Source organism: Protobothrops mucrosquamatus, unplaced genomic scaffold (genome assembly GCF_001527695.2).
Source record: "Protobothrops mucrosquamatus isolate PMUCROS unplaced genomic scaffold, P.Mucros_1.0 scaffold213, whole genome shotgun sequence".
In the NCBI taxonomy this organism is placed as follows: domain Eukaryota; kingdom Metazoa; phylum Chordata; class Lepidosauria; order Squamata; family Viperidae; genus Protobothrops; species Protobothrops mucrosquamatus.
Genome location: NW_015386567.1, coordinates 776,257 through 803,452, shown reverse-complemented (window position 1 = coordinate 803,452; position 27,196 = coordinate 776,257). Strand labels below are relative to the sequence as shown.

Sequence of the window (27,196 nt, the reverse complement as noted above, 5' to 3'; positions counted from 1 at the left end):
TCCTACATACATATTCTCCCCAAAAAGGGGGAATAAAATTGTTATCTATACAAATAAAAATTCATAGGATAGTGGCAGACAGCCAACAAACTATTTCAGGTCTGGCTTGCCATCTGTTCAGCCTGTTTATGATTAGAAAACACAAGCAAATTGCTTTTTTCTCCAACTAATTCTCAGAAGGACTCCTTGAAAACAGATTCCATGATAAAACTGTAATAAAGCAGAAGAGATTACAATGATCAATAAAGCACATCCTTCTAGCAATGAGAACATTAGGCGATTTCAACAAAGAAAGGATCTTGTATCCCTTCCTCTTCTCACATCAGAATTACATTTGGTCAAGGAACTATCAAAAAGCAAATAAGAATTATTATCTCAATTCTTTTGCTGTAACATCCAAAATTACCTTACACTTCATTGTATGTCAGTTTACTATATAGCACTATTAACAGTATTTACTACTGTTTCAGTTTAAAAAAATGAAACCCTTTTTCAAAAGGTGTTCACCTCTTGCCAACTAATACTGTGTTATTTTTACAAAAATGAAAAAGAGAAAGAAGACTGCTAAGGAAAAAAAATGCTTGACATCAAATACATTTTGGATTGGACTCAGTCTAAAGTATTTTCAATTGCACATTATAGCTATCATATTCTTATATTTTTTGTCATACATAGTCTGATATGTGTCAGTTTCATGATTACAAATGATCAAAACAGGTACTGTGCTTCTATAACACATCACACTTCAGGCACAGCTCCAAGGACTTCAAAAGGAGTGAAGCAGCACAAAAAATGTACTCAACATTTCATGCTTTTCTGCACACACTAATCCTAGTCAACTAGATTGAAGATTAAGGGGCAGGAAACAATTACATTGGACACTGCTCCCAAAATACAAAGGCTCCAACTGTCCTTAAAGGTGAAAACAAATTAACAGGTTTGCCTGAATAAGCTACCCATCTAAATGTAGACTGGTCTTTTGCTTTTGGCTACTGGCTTTATTGAACTAAATTGCTGTAGAATACACTTCCCTTAGATTATTCTTGTCCAGACAGACAGGCAGAGATGTTTTTAAGTTGAATGAAGTATTTACTCTTAGTCCATCAAATTTATATTTCAGAAACAAAATGGGACCTGGAAGACAGCTTGGTGCCTTGGAACTTATATCTGTGTATGACAATCCAAAATTTCAAGCTTTAAATTCTACTGATTCTAATTATAGGCTGGGTGTATGATTAGGTGAGTGGCTTTTTCAGTATTCTGCAAATTTTATTCACAAGAAAATACACAGTACTTAATTTGACAGGGAGAAGAAGCTATTTTTCAAAAATGTCTTTAAAAAAAAAAGTCCACCTGCATACAATATATATATAGATATTCCCCTTTGGACAACGCAGTGCAGATTATGTCAAGAGTTATTTAAGAATATTGTTTTTTAGCTGTTTATATCCGCAGAATTTCACACTATTTTAAATCAATCATTTAAACAGACTATAAGTAGCAAAAAAAAGCATGTTTATTTGGCAGACATAACCTACTTATCTGAAAATGGATGTTGCCAGGATGAGCAGCTGTACAATGTGTGTTTGTAATAGGGGATGGGAACACGATTTGCAGACTATTTATCGTTTGCTTATTTCATATTCATATATAAATACTTAAAGAAGTAATATGTAATTGCAAATGTGTGGGGAAAAGATGCTGTTTTGAGTGTTCATATATTTTTCTAAGAAGAGCTGCCAGGACTTCACTTGATTTTCAGTTTTTGGCTCGGTTTATTTTCTCTAGTGGTCTGTTCTGCACCTTTTTTGATTTCAGTTATTTTTCCTTGATTTTCAGTACATGATTACAAACTCAGTCTACATCCAAGAACTGCTGTAAACCATTTCCTCTTTGCAGTAACACTCCTCAAATAAAGCAACAGTAAACCACAGTTTTTGAGATATTAAACAAACTATGAAAATAACATAGGAGAAAGACAATAAAATAATGTCATCTTAGAAAATTTAAATAAGATTTTTGAGGATGTTTATTAATTTATTTAGTCTTTTAATACCTTAAAGCACAGTAAAAATGCTTAGTTGTTAGAGTGATTGTTAAGTTAAATTCCGTTCTTTCCTCACACAAAAAAAATCTTTTTAGAACGGTGGACCCCAACCTTTCTGGTTTTGTGGATGGCGGTGGCAGCAGTGAGAGGGGAGAGGGGATGGTTCCGTGCAAGCAGCAGGCTCGCTCTAAACCTAATCCAAGTGGAGCTGCATGTGCTTGCCTGCCACTTGCGTGACCTGGTTCCAAATAGGCCGCAGCCCGGGGATTAGGGATCCCAGTTTCAGAAGATATATCTCAATATCTTGTAGGTAAGACAGTAGTATTTCATTGTTATGGAAATGTTTAGAAAAACATACTTAGGAAGTAAAAGTTTGGAAGTTATACATTTAAATTTGAAACTTCCATAACTTGCAGGCCACTTCACCACTGTGTACAATCATTTCTTATCTTTTAATCCTAAATGTTGGAAGCAGTACAGGCCAGGCCATTTTGCTTTTCTTATTGCTTTTAATTAAGAAGTAAATATATTAATAATAATAGGCTATATATTTATTTATTGTTTATTGTTACCATAGGTATTTCTATACTGTCTTTTAAATATGTTCATGACGACATAAATATTTAAAAATGTCATATACAACAAATGATATATAAAGTGATAACTAAATATGTTTAGGATCTGTTTCTTCAATACCCTTCATTTTATCATTGAGTAAAATGAATTAGTTAAATAGTCAGAATTTATAAACAAGTTAATAAACTAAACAACTCTACTGATTTTATTTGGAGGCTCAAAATACAAAAGTGAAAAGCCAGAATAAGTATTTAAGACAGTTGAAAATATATTTATTACATACATAGAAGATAAAAATGAATTTAATTTTTATGATTTTTTTGCTTCAAGATTTGAAAATCCATTAATTCTGTTCTTAAAATCAATTTTTTTCTTACAAGAAAATATTCCTGTTTAAAATTGGGATTTAAACATTTCTGTGAAAATCTCTCAAATAAAACAAATAATTTGATTTCATTATAAGAAGAACTCAAAAAAGTTAATTTTTATCAACTGGACAGATTTTCAGTGTTAGATACAAATTCCATGTTAACAGGCAAAAAGCTTTCTTAATGAAGTTTAATAACCCCACATAACTGTATTTGCTTTGCTATCCATCCTTGCATTATCTAAAAACTTCTCAAATGAAATACATATTTAGAAAGCACATTCAACTGAGCTGTCCTTGCTTATCCTCATGCTTTTTATGCTTTCCAATTCAGGAAAATATTGGAAATGAATTACATCAAGGGCCTTGGGTTCTGTCTCTTTGTCAATTGGGAAGGTAACTTTCTGAAAACAAAAAAGAAGGGGACCAATTTGATGTGGTAAGAGAAGCCAGAAAAAGATTAAGATAGAAAATGGGTTGGATCCTGCTAGGAATCTTGGGGAAAATACTCTTATGGGAAGAGTTTGAAATTCTGCAATTGCTCCAATTTAAGTATCCTAGCCTACTCCCTCTTGTATCATCTGGCTCAGAGTGGCATGTATACAGACTGAATATTTATGTAATTTCCCAAATGCATACATACAGTAGTCTAAAACCATGCAAACACAATACATGGGGAGAGCAGAAACACACCCATATATATGTATCTACGCTAATCAGACCATCTCACACCCAGAAGCATATATTTAAGAGATTAACATATATATTTGCAATGGGAAGGTATAATTTAGATTTGCTTGTTTTTGCTATCAGATTGCTCTAACATACACTTTGAGCTATTACAAAACTCTAAATCAGTAGGAGTCAGACGTTTAACAGTTTTATTGATCGAACCAAGCAAACACCATGTTATACAGTCACATTATTTCACTTAAGTAATGGAAAACCTTCCCCTAATAGTGGAAATTATATATCAGAATAGAATCAAATGTATAATATTGTAATTATAGAAAGAGTCTATAACATATAGACTACTCACTAAAAAACTTTGAATATCTCTGCTATCTTAGAGAACTAAATACATGACTCTCTGGAATATATTCTAAGGAGGAGGGGGAGGAAGAAGCAGTTTTGTTGGATCAAATTAACTGTGGCCCATAAAAGCTTAATGCCAGAAAAGTTTATTTTCTCTGGAACATGATATATTTATTCCTACCTTTCCTGCTAAATCATTTATTCATGCCATATTGCCAAGCTACGTAACAATGCAGTCTTACTGGTAATACATAAAAAACTGTTGCCAAGTATCCTAGATATTATCCACCCAACCTCTTCACAAATGATCTCCAAATCACTTTGATATTTTGTTTCTTCTCTCTCCCCACATAACTCCAGTTGCTAGGATGAACTCATCCTGATATGTACATGTACATTCCAAAGTAAGAAAGCTGGTATTAAACAATTTTGAAACACTAGTTTCATTAAAAAACTGAAACCACATTTTAGTTCTACATCTGCTGCTATGTTTATCAGATCCAAGTACATGCTGACTGCTTGTCAACAGACACGATCTCTAAATCCTTGTAAAGAGATTTTTTACTTTTAGCATATTCATTTTACAAAGAACCAATTTCAGAAAACTCTTTTAGATGTTTTTAGAATCTGCTACAGCTGTCTTTCTGATACAATTACATTTTGCTATAATCCCATCAATATGTTGACTGGTAAATTAGAAGTAACAATAAAGGGTAAAATGCAGGATAAGCTGGGAGAAAGATCAGAAGTTACATTAAACTATTAATACTAGAACCAGAAGCCATACTTTTGACTGACAATTCAAATTTACTGAAGCAGAAATGGACAGAGCAGGGAACTGTTCAAGGGCATAGGAAGGGAGGAAATAGTAAATGCCCCCACTGAACATCCACTGCATATCTGCCCCATAAACTCTGCATAAAATTCTGTAGGTATAATACTTAACAATGATGGTATGTTTCCTAACAGAAGTGGATTTTCCATTCTTTTTAGATTCTTCCCCACCCCAATTTTCCATCTCAATGTATAAATTACTCCATCCTGAGAATAATTTCAGTGAATGTCTTAAGAAATAATGATTTACCAATTGAGCAAGGGCAGATATCGCTTGACTATAAGTAGTCAACATATTAATTATGGCTCTTTTGCCTTGTAACGCCTTGTTAATCAATCAGAACTACTCTGCTATTCTGAAATCTTATTCCATTAACCAACAAGCCCTATTGAATTTAATAGCATTATCTCTGCTAGTAGATATTTACACTATTTATGAATACAAGATAAATTGAAAATAGGAAAGAGAAAAACCAAACATCAAACAAGCATTTTCCCCCTTCTTATTAAAAGATATGATTAAGTAGAGCCAGTTTGGTATAGTGGTCAAGGCATCTGGCTGGAAACTGGCAGACCGTACCTTCTTCCATCTTAGACACAAAGCCAGCTGGATGACTTTGAGCTAGTCACTTTCTCTCAGCTATAGGAAGGAGGCAATTGAAAACCATTTCTAAAAAACCTTGCCAAGAAAACTACAGGGACTTGTCTAGGACAGGGGTCCCCAACCCCGATCCGTGGACCAGTACCGGGCAGCGGCATGCCAGCAACCGGTCTACATAAACAAAGCCCCATCTTCAGGATGCAGGCAGCACACAAAACCACATCTCCGGTCTGCAGAAAAATCTCTCTCCATGTAACCGGTAACTGGTGCCAAAAGGTTGGGGACCTCTGGTCTAAGCAATCTCCTCTGAGAACTGGACACAATTGAACAGGAAAAAAATTAAGTAAAATAGAAAACTATGGGTCTCTTCCCATCAGTTTTCTGCATAAAGTTAACCTGCATAACTATAAAGCAAGCTGCTTGACAATAAAATAAATTGATTATAAGCAGTAAATGCAACTTAAATAAATCCTACTGTCAATGATGGGACTCCATCTATAGTTAACCATTCCTAAAGGTTCAACAGTATGTTATCTTCTACTTAAAAATCTTAAAGTTATGCTACAAAATCAAAAGAGGCCTGGTAACACATTTTCTGACTAACAACTCTGATTATGAAATAAGAACTCACAAAAACTTACACCTTTAATAAAATGTGCTAGCTGGAAAAACTACTACCAGACACTTCCTGATCTTTTGCTACCATAGATTAATAGAGGTCTCTAAATGTCTCTAAAATCAAATAACAAACCAAGATTTTATGGAGAAGAATAAATGTTTACATAACTATTGTTCCTGGTGGATATATATCAAGAGGAATTTCCATGTTTTAAATTAAAAATTTAATTGCCATATGAAAATTGAGGCACAGAGATAATTTTATGACACTCAACTTTAGCATTGGCCTTATGTATATTTTAACTTAGTGATTAGCTTTAGCCAATATGCCAGCATTAAAAAACACAAGACATATCTGGAAGATATAGTTGAGAAATTTAACTTTGATTTTTGTTTACATGAAATATTCATACTTTGGAATAATCCTTATTTGAAAATTACAAATAAATAGTATTTCAACAGCATGGCAAAAGAAAATGGCATTAGTATTCTATTCAAAGTTTTTATCAGTTTTTTCCAAGCATTCAATGTTCTGTAATTATTGTATGGTGTTTTAGAAGACTTAATCTACATTTTATTTTTATAAACAGTTGCAGAGTGTTAGTAATATAGATTAACAATTTACAAGAACTTTGGAATACAGACTTTAAATATCATATTTTAACCAATCAATAGTCTTATGTTTTGAAGAATAATAAATAAATTTATTATGGTGCTGATTCATCAAAAATTCTTTTTGTTTAGTAGACACTTTATAGATGTTTAAGAAGGGATGGGTTGACCTCTTTATGTTGGAATACAATCTTTGAGGAGACATTGATCTATGTAATCCAGGTCTGTTCTATATTTATATCATTTTGACTTAATATTTACACTATTGGTAAAAAAAATGGAAAGAAAAATAAAGTTTAAATATATTTATTTGGTGTTGAATTATATACTAACATATGTTATTTATAAATGCATGCCAAATACTGGATTGATTGAACATGCAGTGTAACTAAACTGATAGTTCTGCTCTGTTGGAAAGAAAATTGTTACTCCAGATTTTCAGTCCTGGATTTTTTGCCTTTCAAATGACTCATAATCAACATAATGAAAAAATAGAACAATATCATCCTGTGTGGTTGAGTTACAACTTGTTCAAAAATAATTTTAAAGTTAATTTTATACAGTTACTCTCTATATTTTTTCTCTTCTGTTTCCTTCCTTCCTTCCAATTTCCTTTCCTTCCTTCCTTCCTTCCTTCCTTCCTTCCTTCCTGCCTGCCTGCCTGCCTCCCTCCCTCCACACAAGTACACAAACTCAGAAAGTAAAGATCTGTTTATTCCAAGAAGTGCCAGCTATGTTAAGTTTTGCAAACAGATGACCAATGTGGCATAGCATTCTAAAGAACTTAAAGGGATATTATGTAGAATAAATCCAACTTGCATGACATGAAATCAAGGTCTTAAATTGTAAGTAGGCAGATCAAGCAACACATTGTTTTTAAGAAACAATACCATCCTAACTGTGAAGAAAAACAAATGCTACAGGAGCAGCTTTTTATATGTGACGGCTTGATTTGTGATCAGCTTTCAAGCAAATACACCATCATCCGAACAAATCATTGTTATTATTGGCTAACAGTCAAATTCATTTAAACATCAAAATACATTTCAGTAACAGAGAATATTATTTACTCCCTCTCTTCAAAATGAGTGTATAAGTACTTCTCTAAAAGATACTTAAAGTCCCTTATTTATGAACTTAAAAACAATTAATTCTTTCCTTCAAGCTATCCAGTGTTGCTTCTTGTAAAAAAAAAATTCCTATCAGTTAGCAGTAGCAGCAAAAGAAAAGCATCTCTTCCTTGCTTAATTTATTCCCTACAGTATACTGTGAGTCTGAATGAGTTACACATACAGACTAGTGAGAAAGAACATACTACTAAGTCTTTGGCTGCCAAATATTTGACTCATAAAAGGACTTGTGTTGGTTGTACTGAAGCTTTTGGCAAATCTCCATTGGTAATTTGAATTCTTAGAAGTAATTGTGAAGACAATATCTTACTTCCTGATTGTAACTTATTTTTTAAGCAATATTTTTTCTCTTTCTGATACTTTATTTAAGGCTGATTTCTTGCTGAGACTTCCCAACAGTGAAATGTAGACTACTTTTTTCTTCCGTCTTTCACTTGAACCTATGAAATATACTTTCTTACAATCCCCATTCAATCTTGCAACATATTTTTAGTTATTACAAAGGGATCATCCCAGAGAGATTCACAAGAATGGTTCCTATTTTTTTAAAGAGGGGAACACAATTAATAATGTACATGATGTCATCTTACTATCCCTAAATTTTCTTCTTGAAGTTTCCCTGCCTCCAAACTTAGTAAGAATAATAATCTATACCTGTTATTTGTCAATTGTGCAAATGCTTGTATGATCCTTACAATGATGAAAATATTCTGTAAATTCTAGTCCTTGATTAGGAATTAGAAACTAGAATGGCAGACAAAATGAATCTACAAACATTTTTCCCAAAAAGCAGATTTGGAATTATTTCCTGCAGGAATTATTTTAAGTAGTTATTCACAAAAATGGCTGCCATGAGTACAAAACCAGTTACAAAGCTAGCTTTATCACATTTATACATATACAATCTTAACCGTAAGGAGAAGGGCGGGATATAAATGCAATTAATAAATAAAATAAATAAATAAATAAATAAATAAATAAACCTGTTCTTCCACTTCCCAACAGGAACTATTTACTGAAATCAAATATTCTGTCCTGAAGATAGCACACTTAGAAACAAATATATTGACAAATAAAATATCACAGTACTTATAAGCTTTTATACTAAAATTTAAGAAATGTAATGATGAAAGTAGGAATACTAGGGTTACATAGATCATCAACTGCCATATTCTAAAAGCCCAATAATTAATTTTTGTGACATATCTGGAAGGAAGGAAGGAAGGAAGGAAGGAAGGAAGGAAGGAAGGAAGGAAGGAAGGAAGGAAGGAAGGAAGGAAGGAAGGAAGGAAGGAAGGAAAAGTTAAATAGTATACAGTAGTCTTAGGTCTATTCTGGATGATACTGCCTATTTATGTTACAGGTAATCCTTGTTAATGATCATTTATTTAGTGACTGTTCAAAGTTACAAAAGTTTTTAAAAAAGTGATCTATGACTGCTCCAAAAACTGACCATCACAACATCCCAGAGTAACATGACTGGGATCCGGGTGCTTGACAACTGCCACACATTTATGACAGTTGCAGCATCCTACAGCCACATGATTGCCATTTGGGACCTTCCTAGCCAGCTTCTGACAAGCAAAGTCAATGGGAAAGCCAGGAGGAGGTCACAAATCGGAGTCATGTGATGTCTCACTGGGGGTAATTTGTTTAATGACTGTGGGTAATTTGTTTAATGACCATGGCAAAAAAAGTTTGTAAAATCAGGTGTGGTCACATGATGCCTCATTTAACAACTGCACTGTTAACAATACATTTTCTGGTCAAAGCTTAGTTGTGCAATACGTGTCTTTGTCCTTTTTCTGCAGAAAAAATATTTCTTTAAATATTAGAGAAGGACATTAAGCATCATTGTTCTTGCTGCCTTCAAAAAAATAAGATAAGTAATGCAATGTGACAGTAGTTCTTAAAGGAGAATATAAGTGACCTACATAATCAGTTCATACCCAAATGCAATTCTTTTCAGCGCTAAATCAGCAGGTATTACCTTTTTAAGAATTCATGCCAAATATAGCATCATCCTCTACAGACACCATATCATTCTCATCAATAAAAATAGAGCTGGAAGGGACCTTGAAGGTCTTCTAGTCCAACCTCCTGCTCAAGCAGGAGACCCTATACCAGTGGTGGTGAACCTATGGCACACGTGCCAGAGGTGGCACTCAGAGCCCTCTCTGTGGGCATGCACACCGTCATCCCAGCCCCACCTCCCCACATGACCCCACCAGCTGCCCCCCAGAGGAGAGTCACCCCCAAGCGCAGCCCACATGGAGCAGCGTAGTCAAGAACATGGCAGCCGGGCAGCGGGGACAAGATTCCGCCCTTGTGCCTCATCACGCACAGTTGATTCTGCGGGGCACAGGTAGAGGGCGTGGCTGCGATGGCGTTGCTGGGCATTGCTGTGGAGGTGGTGAGTGGCCCTGTGGGCAGGCAGGACAGGGAATGGGGAGCGGGATGGGGCAGGATGGGGGTGAGGTGGGGGCGGAGCGGGCAGGGTGGAGGGCCTGTTTTTGGGCACTCAGTTTCGCCATCACTGCCCTATACCATTTCAGATAGGTGGTTGTCCAGTCTTTTTTAAAAAACCTAGAACTTCTGAAGGCAAGCTGTTCCAGTGGTTAATTGTCCTTACTGCTAGGAAGTTTCTCCTTAATTCCAGGTTGATTCTCTCCTTGATTAGTTTCCATCCATTGTTTCTTCTCTTGCCTTCTGGTGCTTTGGAAAATAAGTTGATCTTCTTTGTGGCAGCCCCTTGAATACTGGACTATTGCTATCATGTCACCCCTAGTCCTTCTTTTCTCTAGACTGGCCATACCCAATTCCTGAAAGAATTCTTCATATGTTTTTGTCTCCAGGCCCTTAATCATCATAGTTGCTCTTTTTGCATTTTTTCCAAAATCTCAACATCTTTTTTGTAACGCGGTGACCAAAACTGGATGCAGTATTCCAGGTTTGGCCTTACTAAGAATTTATAAAGCGGTACTAATACTTCACATGATTTTGATTCTATGCCTCTGTTTAAACAACTAAGGATTGTATTAGCTTTTTTGGCTGCTGCTACACACCGCTGGCTCATGTTTAAGTGATCGTCCACTAAAACTCCAAGTCCCTCTCACAGTCACTGTTTTTGAACCAGGTTTTGCCCAATCTGTACTTGTACCTTTTGGTTTTTCCTGCCTTGCTTTTATCCACATTAAAATTCATGTTGTTGGATAGGGCCCATTGTTCAAGTCTGTCAAGATCTGTTTGGATCCTGAGCTTGTCTTCTGGGGTGTTGGCTATTCCTGCCAGCTTAGTGTCATCTGAAAATTTGATGAGTTCCTCTTTTATTCTCTCATTTAAGTCATTTATGAAGACATTGAAGAGTACTGAGCCCAAGATGGAACCTTCTAGTACCCACTGCTTCCTTCCTTCCATGTAGATGTAGTACCATTAAGGACAACTTGTTGAATATGGTTTGTCAGCCAGTTACACATCTGCTTCAAAACTCATCAAATTTGATACTTGACGAGTTTTGAAGCAAAAATCTTGCTCGGTATTTATTTTTCTCCTGGTATTTGATGTGCAAGGTAGAACTTGCTGGCATCGGCTAACCTCATGACTTGTTACATCTTCCATCCAAAATAAAGAGTCACATGGTAAGTCATGTGGCTTGCTTGGTACCTGTTGTTTCTAGTACTCATCGCACCTTCCAGAATGAATCCCAGATGAGTACCGAGGTACTATTGTGTCATCAAACCAAGTTTATAGCTGATTTATATTTTTCTAGCATTTGGCTTATAGTATGCTGAATTATTTTTCCTGTTTAAATTAGCCAAGTATGACAGTTTTTACAGTGTTCTATTCTATTGGTTCACTATTTAAAATGATATGCAAAATGCCAGTCAAGAAAAAATATGTTCCATTTACTACCATATAAATCAGAACCTTAAACCTAGTCCCACAGTAAAATCATATTAGGAATGAAATTAAAACAATTTATTTCCAATTAAAAAGTTTAGATGAAGATATATTTAGTCTTCCATAACATAGCACCAAAGTAATCATTCAATTTAGTAAATTCGTAAAAAAAAATCAGAAGCATTCCTTTTTTTTTATTTTAAGAAGCTTATGCGGTTAAGCAGTATCATATGTCACTCTTTCATGTTATTCATTATATTATCAGTATAATTTGAGAAGTTTTGTCAAAAAAATACCAAGTTTAAAATTTCTTTACATTTGACATTAGGAGATAGTGGATTTATCTTTATCTTGTTTATGCCAAACCAATTCCCCAGATTTGTAAATGCACAATCAGAATAGGAGATAAGTAACAAGGATGATAGACTGCTCTTTTTACCAACAACGGGAGCAGGGGATCTATAAGCACAGATCAGGCGTTATCTTTTATCAATAAGTAAAAGTCTTCTCGGCTGAATATATCTGAGCACAGAAGGAAAATAGATGAAATGTCATTCTTGCAAGTATGAAGAACATTATAAAATAGCACACTGTTGCCCTCCAGACCTTTAACAAGAGATGTTTCTTAATTCTGCCGGGTCAGATGTTTAGTTTACTCAGCAAAAATAACAGTATTAAAAGCCATTGCTCTTCTGTGTCACCATAATTCTTTCTCACATATTCTGATTTTCTGTGAAATTCACTAAGGTGAACACTAAAGCCAAAATAGACAGCTATCTCACTTAAAATATTTTAAAACTGCTTATGTGACCTTTAAAAAATAATCTTAAAGTGTCAATCTAGTTTACGAATCTGATGAAGATATACATACAAAGAAGACAAGTGGAAGGGCACAGTGTAAAACATTTTGCAAACCTAGCTAATGCACTCTGATAATGTTTCATACTCCATTCCACAGAATCAAGCTTTGCTGTATCTTTTCTAACCAAAATACATTAGGATTTATTATCAATGGAGTGCATTGTACGCTTTTAAAATTCCCTTTCTTTGTTTCAATAAACACAGGCTATTACTACTACATTCATATCAGGAGCACCAAAGTGTTTCCGGGTTGAAAGGATTGGATGGTGACATCACAGATGCCTGGTTGGGGGCTCCTTTCATATCCCTGTTAAGGTGTCCACCGGAATGATAACCATCTATCTACTTGCGGTCACCTGCTTTCAAACTGCTGGGTCAGCAAGAGCTGGAACGTTGACAGGAGTTCACCCCAGCCTGCAGCAGTAACCGGGTCTCAAATGCAAGCCTGTCAATTGTCAGCCCAGTGTCCTAACCTCGTGAGCTACCACATTCTTTTTACACCAGCTATTAAATCACTAGTAATTAAATACTATTCAAACAGAAAGAAGAAAACATCTATAAAAATCTATTTGAATAATTCTCAATATTTCAGACCATATCCTCCAAAATAGGTGGCCATAATAACTGTGCAGTAGTACTATTTATAGGTAGTTCACATATGAGGGGAATTTTTTGAAAATCAATATTAAAAAATACATTTTTGTGTGGCTTCCAATTTGTCAAAAATAATTATCTTTCAAATTCATTTTTAGTGTCTAGACTTTTTGCTAACAACTTTCAATTTATTTTTCAAGCTGTAGCTTGAATTTTTATTCATTATTTTAAGGAAATCTATATTTATATGAAACTGCAGTTGACTGATGTTATCTTCCAAATCTCCAATTCCCAAACAATTTATCCCAAAGCTCTCAGGTCACTTAAAACAAAATATTTAAGTAGCTAACATGCAATTATAAATTTTGCCTATGCACACAAGAGATTAATCAAATTTGCAGCAAATCCAGTAACAACCATCTATGTTACTTATATGTTTTACTGGAATATTGTAGATGCCAAAAATGTAATAATTTGAATATTAATGTAGTGATTTCACAATTTTATAATTCTTTTGTAAGAGTATCTATGCATACCTTATGATAACATATGTAAAATCCATTAAACCTTATACCAAAATATCATCAACATAATAGTTTAGCAAGATTTTAGAATAAAACCTAACCCCATCCTTCAAAAACAACAAAAGCAAAAAAGATTATTTGTAAAATTATGGCTAGATTCAGACTCAGAATAACTTAAGAAATTCTTTTCCCAGCAGAAACAAAACAAAGCATACTATTTAATTATTTTTCAGCAATATTTCTTTTAAATCAAATGCAATATTACAAACAAGAGAGAGATGGAAGAAAACATCTTACCTTCTTCAGTTTCATGCCATACAATCCCTTCCAAATTTACACTGGTTCCAGGTTCACATGGTCCAAGGCATTCAGGTTCTGTTACTATTCCAACATCACAAGTATTCACACCCACTGAACGAGTCCGTACCAAAAGTTGCTCCACCGGGGCTGCAATGTTGGATGAAGATGGTGAAAAATAGGAAGGTAGAATCTGAGCTGTCAGATTACTGGAAATAGGAGGCGGAGGTGCAGGCACTGTAAAGAGGGGGTCAACCTAGAAGTAAACAAAAAGGAAAAAAATATTATTTTTAAAGTAAAAGGAAATACTGATATTAGAAATGTATAGATAAACATATTAATCCCATATAATAATACAGCAAGATGGATGAAAAAATACCTTACTTTAGAAAGAAACTCATTCTTTTAATTTCCTGGCATAAGAACAGCAGAATATAACAGTCATATTAAATTAAGCCAAGGTTCAACTAGTTCAATATTTTGTCACGATAGTGCCCAACCAGATGCCAATGGTAAGCAATGACTATTTCATTTTTATTATATCATTCTCCATCTGTCAATTACAAAAGGCCACACTGCTTAGATCTGTATATACACTATGCCAATAGTTTACAACATTCTAGATTCCTGGGAAGAACTGAATGCATATGCAGACCGATACCAGCTAAAGAATTGGCAGTGAAGACTTTGTATTGTTGTTAACAGATGATATTATAACAATTACAAAACACCAGGATTTGCAGATAGAAATTGAACCCTCACGGAAAAAGAAATATGTTATTATACCAACTGTGACTGAAGCCCTTAGAGTGATACCTAAAGAACTTCCTCGACATCTGGAAATATTGAATTTATCAGATCTGAAAACACTAATTTAACAAAATTAAATTCTGCTTGGAATTGCCTATATTATTAGATGCTACCTTAATAATTTGAACAAATGCAATCAAGGCCAGAATTAAAAAAAATGTCAAATAATTCAAAGTGCAGATTGTGCAAAGAAGCAGAAGAAACAGTAGATCATATTTTCAGCTTGTACAAAAAGATTCACACAAAGTAGTTATAAATAACATAACACACTGGGGTCTAACAAAGTCTGAAAGTCTAAAAGACTTTGAGACTTTTGGGTAAAATGAGTATTGATAGACTGAGCTTTAAAAGCTGAGTTTTGAAGACATCTTTATGTGGCAACATCACCTGGCAAAGTCCTAGCATGGTGGAGGTGATCAGAGCAATAGCGTATTGTTGAAAGTGTATTTGCTGCGATATAAAATTGTGTGCAGATTTGCTATGCCATGCTGTGTCCAGACCTTGAGGAACAAGGAACTCTCACAAAGAGGAGTGCTTCTCCAATAATGAAGTGTGCGTCTCACATAAATAATACGGTAAAAAGTAATTTATAGAAACCTATACTCAATTGGTTGTCACCCGGGTCAACAAACACCATTCTAAGTGTATTAGTTCTTGAACATTTTGGCGATAAGTGGGCTATAGGACTGGGACAAATGACTGAGTAATCAGGGTCAGCAGATGTAGAACTGCTAGAAGAAAATGTTCATACCCATCTCAAATATACAAAGATTGATAAAGAAACAATGATCTGCTATTACAAATCAAGTCTAAAGATAAAGCATCAGTTCTGGAAAGAACAACGTATAGAATCAGAAAGAAACGAACAGAAGCTAGCAGATCAAAGTTTATTTATAATACAAAATATTCACAGAAGTTGAATTAGAAGAATTACAAGAGCAAAGAAATCGATGGAACCCTTATCTGAAGTAGCTCACACCATAGAGGTGAACCAGGAGAGCCAGCAATAGAGGAAGCCAGTATAGTTATTGAATTGTTTTCATTCCAAAATCAGGCACCCTCTCTTCTGCCTTCTCCTCAGAAAGAACAAAGCCTTCTAAATAAAAAAAACAAGAGGACCTGAAACAATGAATAACTGAGCATCTGGGACAGCACAAAACAAAAAGAAAACACAAATAACATTGCCTTCATTGAAACTTCTAACAAACAAACAAACAAAAGACTGTGCGGTAACCTTTCCAGTGCATCAAGTTTCCCTCTGGGACTAGATTCCAGCAACGTTTACCCCTTACACTTCCTCTTTCCTGATGAAAGAGATCAATAGCCTCTCTTCCTGATGCCAGCTTTTTTGTGTTTGCTGATTTTTGGTACAACTCAAAGATGCATGGCTCAAGTAGTATTGCAGGGGATATGGGACTGGCAACTCATACTCCGGCTTACATGAGAGGGAACCTGGAAATTTGTTTGGGAAGCTGGAACCTATGAGATGTAAAAATAAAAGAAGGATAAATATTGTGTCCACCTGATTTGCTGAGGAGTGAGAAATTAAGTGTTTTGCAGAACTTCTAAATTCTTATGGTCTGTATGAACTTGCATAGAAAAGGCTACCCTTTTCAGGAGGTGTCACTAATTGGTGAAAGGCATTTCTCTACAGCCAGCAACTCTTCATTGAAAATATCATAGTTCTTTTCTGCTGGGAGGAACGGTCTGGAATAAAAGGCCCATGGTAGTAAATCTGTCCCCCTTGAGTAGAACTGCATCTATGGCCATATCTGAAGTGTTCGTCGGCACAAAAAAGGGGCAGAAGGCAATGAGATGCTGAAGGAGCTGAGAGGAAAAAAACTATTTTCACTCTAGAAAGGCCACTTTTTTCCCCTCAACCAAGGGAGTATATTGCCAAGCATTTTTTAGGAGCTGGGACAGCGGTTTTACAGTGGATATAGAAAATCTGCACACCCGTTAAAATGCCAGGTTTTTGAGATGTACAAAAATCAGAGCAAGATAAATCACTTCAGAATGTTTTTCCACCTTTAACATATAAGTTGTACAAATTCAATTGAAAAACAAACTATAATTGTTTAGTGGTGGAAAAAATAACAAAAAACTAGAATAATGTGGCAGTGTAAGTGTACATACCCTCTTATAAGTATATGGCCAGCAAAATTAGGGCCGAGTTGCCATTGGTTGCACTGCTACTGGTTGAGGCAAATTCTACTCCAGGTGTCACATTATGTAAATTAGCCATCTGTATATCCACTTGCTGCTGGTTTTGCAATAATGCTGCTGCCAGGTGCTAGGCAGATAATAGATTTCTTTAAGGATTGAGGTTACTCCAAAAATTTCTTTCTTTGGAAGACTGCATGAGACTTGAAAGATTAACGTTGGCTTTAACAGGTAGGCCAGGCAGGAAACACAACCAGATAAACTAGTTCTACTTTATGGTAATGCTATGTTAACAGAATCTTGCAAGTCTGAAAGTATAGTTATCCTGTGGTCACCTTTCCAGCAGAGAACTTAGTGAAAGTCTCTTCTGAGCCTACTGCTCTGCCCACTATATAGCTGCAGGTTATGCTGCCTCTCATCTGATTGTTCCTTAGACTGTTCCTCTTTGCCCCGTCTTCCAAAGTCTTTCCCACATACCATTACAAGATGATTTATAAAGCACGCCTTTAAAAGGGATCTTATAAAATAATGTATTTCCCTGTATAATAAAGGATAGTGGAGATAGACTTTTATAAATGAGCTACTTTAGAAATTCATTGGTTTATTGTGACTTGAAAACTGACACATGAATCATTTGCAGAAAAATCTTTTAATTATAGTAAGAGAATATTAACAATTCTCCAAAAACTTAATGAAATTTTGTTCTGAAGAGATAACAGGATGCAATATGGTAAGGTTGCCAGAAGTCTACTGGGGAATAAGGATTTCTACTCACTATAATGCATTTTTAAAATGAGGAATGCCACTAGGTCAACTGCTGTATATAGATAAGATGCAATCTTTTATTCAATTTGATGCATCTAATGGTGACTGTTGCAAAGCCAAGTTGGTCTCTATAATAAAGTTGCACAATGACAAATATCATAAAACACTGGAAGTTTTTAAGAAGAGACTGGACAATCATTTGTCTGAAATCTTATAGGGCAGTGATGGCGAACCTTTTAGAGACCGAGTGCCCAAAAACTGGCCCTGCCCACACTCCACCCCCTGCCCCACTCCCGCTCCGCCCCCACCCCGCCTACCCACAAGGCCACTCACCACTCACTCCAGGGCCTGCCGCAGATCGCCCAGGCAGCCCAGCAGCGCCATGGCGGCCATGCCCTCTGCCCACACCCCGCAGCATCAACTGTGCATGATGGGGTGTGCAGACAGAGTCTTGTCTACGCTGCCTGGCTGCCATGTCCTTGGCTGTGCTGCTCTACGTAGGCCATGCTCGGGGGCGACTCTCCTCCAGGGGGGCTGCTGGTGAGGAGGGGGTCGCAGGGGGAGGCAAGGCTGGGGCAATGGTACGTGTGCCCACAGAGAGGGCTCCAAGTGCCGCCTCTGGCACCCGTGCCATAGGTTCGCCACCACTGTTATAGGGTTTCCTGCCTGAGCAGGAGGTTGGACAAGAAGACTTCCAAGATCCTTTCCATCACTACTACTACTACTACTACTACTACTACTACTACTACTACTACTACTACTACTACTATTACTCATTAGACGTGAACCTCAGTCAACTGAACATTCAAATTGACGGGCACTGATGGTTGACATGGGTTGCTATCAGCATCCTAGGTATCAACCAGGTACCTCCTTAAAATGTAAGATGTTCCGAATAGCGCAGTTTATTTATTATTATTGTTGTTGTTGTTGTTGTTGTTATTATTATCTATTTGTGCAGTGACAACTGGAAACAATTTCCAAATGACTAAACATAGAGTGGCAGATTTGCAAATAAGCCTGACTGAAGTCATCATATGAGTTACCCCACAGTTTCTCTTTTTTATGTGCTTTAATAATGTTTTAAAGGCATATGGAATTTTTTTATTATTATTATTTTAGGTATATTAAATATTTTCTAAAACAGCGGTGCTTGTTTCCTAGTAAGAGAAATTATTATTACAGATAGATTCCCTTTCCTATTCAGCCAGAAAACAGAAATTTAAAATATATGTAATCACACAGTGAAAGTACATTTTTATCATCTTTTGAGATTTCTGAGTTTCACACTGCATAGAGAGAAGAACACTAGCAGTCTTTGGACAGCCTTATCCAGAAAGGTAACATCCAGTTACATTAGACTTCATTTCCCTAATTGATACAGATAGTATAGCCACCTGGCATTATGGATGCTGAGGTCCAACATAGCTCTAGCATTCCAAAGTCAGAAAGATGGTTGAAGATTTTTCCCTTTCTCTTTATTTCAAATTTAGCTATTAGCTGCTAAAATGTATAGATGAGAAAACACAAGGGAAAACACAAAGATAAGTGGGTACAATATAGCTTAAATGTTAGAGCTACTCATGTGCTTAATCAGAACTCAAAGTAGCAGTTTAGACAATTTTGTCAAAGTTACATTAATCTTCTCATAGTCTCAGAAAGGGACTGAACAAGTAGAATTTTATATATAAACAAATATAATGCAAAAAGAAACTGAATATAATCCAGATCCTATACTAGAATTCTACCCATAAGCCTGCATTCCAGTATGATTTTTGAATCCCCAAGTTTGTCAGCTGCCTAACAAAAATAAAAAGCATGATTTAAGTATAGACGCTCCTGCTGCCATTAGACTTTAAGATGTTGGCAGCATAAAACAAAACAAAAAAAAGCTTCTCAAGAAGAAGCCAAATATGCAGGCAAATGTAAAAGCAGCTGACCTCAAAAACAGATGTTCTTCACAAATCAGTAATCAGTTAAGTAAGGATAAATAAAGCAATATTTATCTTTCAACTAAGTTCAAGATACAGAGCCAGAGTTTGCACTACATCGGTTTTGGCAATTGTAGAGTCTCCTGGTAACAGAGTTCTTCTATTTTTAATTTCATGCTTTTGGAATAAAGATAATGTCGTTTATTTCTGTACTTTCCTCAGTATTATCTCCAGATGTAGCATACATTAGGATCAACTTAACTTATGTGTCCCATAGAATTTGATCAAAAATTATTTTAAAATACTGTAAATTAAAAGAAATCCAATCTAGTGCAATAGAGAAGAGGATTAGGGCATAGAAGAGAAACCCAAAAGGAAGGGAGCAGGGAGTCGGAAGACAGAGAAGGACTAGGCTCCAGAGCAGTACCTCACCCCTCTTGTCAAAAATCAGCCATTGTTATTTTGAGGCACACAGCATAAACATTTCACATAAAAATACTCACATAGTTATGCAGTTTAATTCCAACCTATCAGGTGTCACCCATGTCACAGATTTGTTGACAGGAAAGAAAGGGATTAGAATGTATAATCAAATGGCCCTGGATCTTTTTTATTGCATTTTTGTTCAATGTAGTTTTCCCACACTTGCAAAAAGAAAATCCCTAATACTTATATACTGTATCTGTATTTATACCAATGTAGTAGGAAGGGAGTATGTTTTGAACAGAAACTGTTTTGGTCACTGGATTCCATTGTGGGATTTTATTGCTTCAGGACTGTAATTCAGAAGAGTTTTTAGTGCATCAGAGACCAATTATCACATCCACAGCTTAATTTTAGGGCTGGTGAAGAAATGGTAGTGTGAGTATGTATGTATATAAAACAACAATTTTGACTAGACATAATAGCAACATTCATTTTCCAGTCTTTGTTTTTGTTTGGTTAAGGTTTTTTTTAAAGTGTGTGTGTGTGTGTGTGTGTGTGTGTGATGTGAAGAGCTCTTACTCTAGTGCTTGATCTATTTATAGGCAGATACTCATTGCCAAAATATCACGCAATCAGGTGAAAGGAGCAGAGGAAAATATTATGGTAACATACATAACCTGTCTTCCATTTGGTTTATTTTTTTTCCCTTCAGTGCAACCTGTTCTGTGATAAATGGCAACACCAATGCCCACTATGCCCTAACACCTGGGAATAATCCTACCAAAATAACAGTGAGGAAGCTGTAGTGTCATTTGTTCTTTATGTTACTTTTCCTCATCTTGTCACATTGTTCAGCAAATGTTGGACTTATATACCTTTCCTTCTCCATGCCCCATGCAAGATGGCTGTCTTCCTGATTTTGCTGTTTTGTCTCTAATTGCTCACCTCTGTCATCTTCTAAGGTTTCCCACAAATCTCCTTGAGAACAATCACACAGCAAAAAAAATTAATTTTTTTGATTTTGCAATTACTGATTTAGAAAGAGGAAGGTAACTTTCTAGGAAATACAAATACTCCTTGTTTAACAACTGTAGTTGGGACTGGCAACTCTGTCACTAAGTAACAGTCTTAAATTGCAACGTCACATAATTGCACTAATTTAACATGGCATGATGCAGTTAATGGGGAAGCCAGATTTACTTAACAAACTTTGTTACTAATTTAACTTCATTAGTTCACTTAACAACTGTGGCCAAAAAGGTCATAAAATGGGGCAAAATTCACTTAACAACTGTCTCAGAGTAAAATTTGGTCATAAGTCTAGGACTACCTGTAGTTCATTTCATGGATGTTCTGCTTTTATTTCTAATTGAATTTTCATTCTGCTTTTTATTAAGCAATTTAAAATGGCAATATATAACAGCGATGGTGAATCTTTTAGAGACCGAGTGCCCAAACCGCAACCCAAAACCCACTTATTTATTGCAAAGTGCCAGGGCCGCATCAGCATTGTGGTGCCCTCATGGGGGGGGCAGGGAGGCGCCTCTGAGTGCCGCCTCTGGCACGCAAAAACCGGGAGCGCAAAAATGGCCCAGTGCCATGGGGTGCAGATACAAGGCGCTGCACCATGTACGAATGGGGCAGGGCTAGTGAGTATCACGCAGGCAGTAGCCCCGCTCCATTTGCAGCACATGCGTGCTCGCTGCCCTGTGCACGCATGCATGGATGTAAAATGCTTCCCCCTCCCTTTTCTTCTAGTCCACCAATCGACAATGGTTGGTGACCTCTGCCTTACCACCTCTATTCAAGCTTGCTAGTCGGCTGCTTCACCTTTGTGCTGGGCGAGGGACTCCTGCTCCAGGCGGCAGTGGTGGCCTGATGCACCTGCTGCTGGTGGCGGTGGCGTGTGTGCCAACAGAGAGGGCTCTGAGTGCCACCTCTGGCACGCGTGCCATAGGTTCGCCACCACTGATATATGATTTCTACACAGCACAAACATCTAATTCAGAATTAGAATATTATTCTAATGACAACAACCCCCTATCATACTTTTAAGCATTTTATTTTTCAATACAACATGTCTTAGGGGTTACTTATACTCCAAATCTTCTATCCTTTCATAAATTTTGTTCCAAAAACCAAACAAAAAAGTCTGTCTTTCAGTAGAAAGTGCATATATGAACAGTGCTTGAGCTCAGCAATCAAAAAGCTAACTTTCAGTAAGCTTTTACTCAGTACTAGTCAAGCTAGGTGAATTCTCACTTTGTATCACATCTAGTAAAAAACATTACCATTTATATTTATTAATTTATTAATCAAATTTATTTAGCTGCCCATGTCACTTAAAGTGACTCTGGACAGCGCACAACATATGGGTAAAAGCACATATAGAAACCACAAATACAAAAAAAGAATAAAAATCAAATATTGTAAATATTATAAAAAAGAGCTACAAACCCTAGATCAGACATGTCAAACTTGCGATGTCACATGACATCGCGCAATGTATCGGGACAGTTTTGCCATTGCAGGCAATGGGGTGGGCAGAGCTTCCGCGTGACATGTCTGGCCCTGCGGGCTGGCAGTTTGACACCCCTGCCCTAGATGAACAAGGAATAAAAACAGCCAGTTCAGCAATGGAGCCATTTAATCTTGTCTCTGATTCCCTGGAAGCCACAGGCCTGATGGCCAAAACAGGTCTTGAGGGCTGTCCAGAACATCAAAAGGAATGGAGCTAATCTAATTTCTTGGGGGACAGGGAGGAAAGAAAATTTTCCCATAAATCAGGCACCATGGCAGAAAAGACATGATTGTTGCTATCCACCAAATGTAGGCCTCTAGCTGATGGTACCTGTGACATGCCTTCTCTGGCAGACCTAACCGGGTGGGCTGATGTAACTGGGGAAAGGCAATCCCCAAATTGCCTTGTCTTATATCATGAACGGCTTTATAGGTCAAAACAGCATCTTGTATTGGACCTGGAAGCAAACTGGCAACAAAGACAGTTTGACATGTGCTGTTCTAGGAGCAAACATAACTGCCAATGCCGCTACATTCTGTACCAGTTGAAGCGTCCGGATACACTTCAAGGGCAGCCCCATGTAAAGCACATTGCAATAGTCCAATCTGGAAGTGACTAGGGCATGAATGACTGTAATCAAGACTTGCTGATCCAGAAACAAGTGCAACTGGCATACATGATGAAGCTATACAATGCTCATAAAGCAGGAATTTTAAGTCTAGGAGGACCTTCAGATTGTGCTCTGGGGCTATCTGGGGAATGTAATCCCCTCCAGCACCAAAGATGGTATAGTTCTGAAATTTGTGGGCTCAAAAATCCAGAGCCACTAGGCCTTCCCAGGGTTCCGTGAAGTCTGTTGTTCCCCATCCAGATATATCCTCACATCCTCCAGACATTGCGATAAGACATTTACATCTTGCCAGGGATATATTTAGGTATCTGCATATTGATGATACCTGATCCTGTCCTGACAAATAAGCTCACCCAGCAGTATCATGCAGATGTTAAAAAGGAGGGGAGAAAACATTGAACTGACCACTCCCAATTTTCTGAGTTAACTTAATCCACAAGGATATCATGGTCAATGGTATCTTTGTGGATTAACTCAGTATCAAAAGCTACTGAGAGGTCAAGTAGAGGAACGACAGATACAGTATCCCTATTCCAACCATACCAGAAATCATTGAAAAGTGTGACCAATGCCATTTCCATACCATGCCCAGTTCTAAATCCTAACTAAAAGGGATCCAGATAATCCATTTCCTCCAAGATTCTCTGAAGCTGCAGTAGAGCCACCATATTTCAGTAAGATGGAATTGAGTGATAGCTTCTTGAGAAAGGGATGAACCAGATCTCTTTAGGAGGTAAAGGAACAATCTTCTTCCACAAAGAAGAATTAATCACCATTAGAACCTACTCACATGACACCCCTCGGGCCACTTTAACAATCCAAGGTGGGCATCAGGGGGCTTACGGCATTAGGGCTCATGTAGCTGGAATATAAAACTATTGCAAAACAATTCAGCAGTCCCCAGCAGCCATCCATTCCTTGTCTTCCCATATCTCTCAATGGCCACCAATACAATGATTCTATGGCCCACTTCTATCCCTCCAATGACAGCCCCATCCCCAGAACCAAGCTCTCGGGGGCAGGGAGAGCTTGGTTCTCACCAACTATTCCTTGGAGGGGAAGCACAATTTATTTCTATCTGAACTTCACATATAGTAACTAGCAAACTATCCTCTAGGAATGACTATCCAAGGACACAGTTGGTTAAAGAATTTCTGAAAATGTTCCAAAGAATGAAATGTATTCAGCAACCCAGTTTAAAAACCACTGTTATTTATTTACAAAATCAATTCTGAAAGCGAAAAGTGCAGCTCTATACCTATATTTGCTAATACAACACAAATAAATCAAGGGTGAATGGACGAAAAACTTGGGAAAGAAAGAAGATGCATTACTGAATCCTGAAAATGATGTCAGTTATCACCTTCCATGCTGTAACACTAGAAACATTATGTTACGAGAGGCAAACAGTGTAAAAAAATTACATTCCACAAAATTACTCAAAAGGGTGATGAACTAAGTCAAGTCATAGCACTACTAATTCACATGACCACAACTTAATTTTGTTATACTTTAATATTTTGAATATTTATATTTTGGTGAAATATGTTTTGTAACTCTACCTGCCTAAAAAAAAGTCTACATAAGATCAGTATTTTTTTCCCAGTATATGTACTTTTCTATTGTTCTAGCATGCATTCTTTTTTTTGATCAGTGCTTTTACCCTTCATAGAAACTCAAATCTTTTGCCCAACCAAATGCAAACAAGCCCAACCTAAAATCTTGTAAAATCATGACATGCCCCTGGCAGTTTTATCAAAGCGTGTAGATGTATACAGAGCCTTTGAAGAAATGAAACTGCCATTTATCAAGCGTGATTTATAAGCAACACTGATTTAGCTGGGAGATAACACGGCTGTCTAATCATTAGTAGTCAGACAACAGCCATGTGAACACATAAATTATGGACCAATGCCAAAAGCCCTCGAGATCTTGAAGATTAACAACCAATCCTGTGTTTTACAAGTTCACATCAAAAAGAATATTAATAAGAGGAGGGGCATTGTAAAAGCCTGTCAGACTGACTCAACCACTAAAACAAGGCATTCTTCTCTCTTGCCATGCTTCAAACTGGCCTATGAAAATAGCTGGCACAAGTTATGGAATGTAGCTTTGCCAATTTTCAGAAATGTTTTCATTAACATATGGGAAGTTGTAAAAGGTTGCAGAACTCTAAGTTGTGCATTAAGAGAATAGTGTCATATGTCTCTCTTTTAAAAATGTAGCAATTGCAATCATATATTTAAACTATTTGGGCAATAAAATCTCAAATCTGGTTCTTAGAATAATATCAGTTTGAAACTTTCAATGACATACGGAATCTTTAAAGCCAGAATAAATTAGGTGAGATTCTAAAGAAGGGTTACTACAAATAACAATTCAAACTTTACTATACCTAGAAACCAGCAACATACACAGAAATGCAGAAAACAAACATGATTTATATGGATGGATCCTGATATTTAGTAAGCATTTTGTTGCATTCTTGAAGATACGTAATAAAAGTTGGTTGACATTGAAGGGGGCCTAGATATTTTTGTTGGCTGGTAGGAAGGTACAAGATGACTATTCTGACCACCCTCAGATTATTGCTAGAAAACAAAAAAATAAATTACAATGTAAACCAAAATTAAATTTGCTGTGTAGCGGCCCATCTGTGATATTTCAGCTTCTTCCAAACACAAGGGAGGAGGTGGCAAGTTAGACAATTATTACACTATCTTCCTTGCAATTGCAGAGTGAAAGACATTAAAATGTAGCCTCGGGAAAACCCAATGATAATGTATTTAGGATAGATCAGTATAACTCATTTATCAAATACAGCTAGGGTCCTTTGAAATCTGGACAAATGTTAATAAGTGAAAAAGAATAAGTCTAAGCTTCAGATAACCGTATGTCTTAATGTTCTTAAATGTTGTTTAGACACCAAAACCAGATCATAGGGTTAAAACTCAGCAAGGTACTGAATAGAGATTTTAAATTTCTGAATAAATAAATAATTTATAATACAGGTAATCCCCGAGTTACGAGCATTCACTTAACGCTCGTTCAAAGTTATGCGATTAGTAGCCCCTAGTGCTTACGAGAAGTCCTGAAAATATTGCAGCACCACAGCAGTCGTTTGCTCTTGCGAGTGACCGCAGAGACTCTGCAACATTCACCCTGGTTATTCCCTCTCTCCCCACCCCACCCCAGGTCTTCCTAGGCGCTAGGCCTTCAATACTCTCTGCGAAGATCGAGATCCTTCGCTTTCTTGGCTGCTCCAAGCCTTTGGTGCGTTCACGGAGAATGGAGGCCTAAACACAAGATCGTGTGAGATCAGTGGGGCGAGATCTCAAGCTACTTTAGGCCTCTGTTCTCTGCAACAAAGAACGGAATGAAAATCGGGGGACACTTCCACATGCCTCCAGAGATTGGATTGGGACATTGGAGACATTTTCCAATCCACTGCTGCCCAGATCTGAGGTTGGGGAATGCTTGCGTGGCTCTCTGACATCCTGATCCAGCCTCTGGAGGCACAGAGAAGCATCCCCCGGCCTCAGATCCGGGAGGCAGCAGGAACCGTGGCAGAGAGGAGACGGATCTTTTCAAGGTGAGTCCAGCACAGCAAAAAGGGAGGGAGAAGCATGAGATATCTTAATGGGTAGGGAAGGCCTTGGGGTCTTGTTCCATCATTAGGCCCTCCATGGCCTTCCCCACTCTGAGATAGCTCATGTTCACCTAACGAGCCACGTGCATCTTAACAAGCAAGAGAGTGATCTCGTTTGAGGTACAAGATTCACTCCCATGAGTTTTCGAATTATGAGTGGAATGGGTAGGCTCCATTACACTTTTAACTTGAGGACTACCTGTAATATATCTGGATTTTGGTATTTATTCCCATACCGTTTCATGAATAAGTAGAGCAATCACACTTTAGTAATAATGTTGGGATTGTATACAGCGTTCTGAAT

At 36.9% G+C, this 27,196-nt stretch overlaps 1 protein-coding gene across 1 annotated transcript in view; it reads right to left on the bottom strand.

The window, feature by feature from the left end:
• The window catches only part of ZNF608 (zinc finger protein 608), an 84,062-nt gene that overhangs the window by 39,999 nt on the left and 16,867 nt on the right, over positions 1-27,196 (bottom strand). Inside the window, exon 2 of the mRNA XM_029283760.1 lies at positions 13,997-14,252. Coding sequence (XP_029139593.1) covers positions 13,997-14,252 — 256 coding nt within the window. The remainder of the gene's footprint in view (positions 1-13,996; positions 14,253-27,196) is intronic.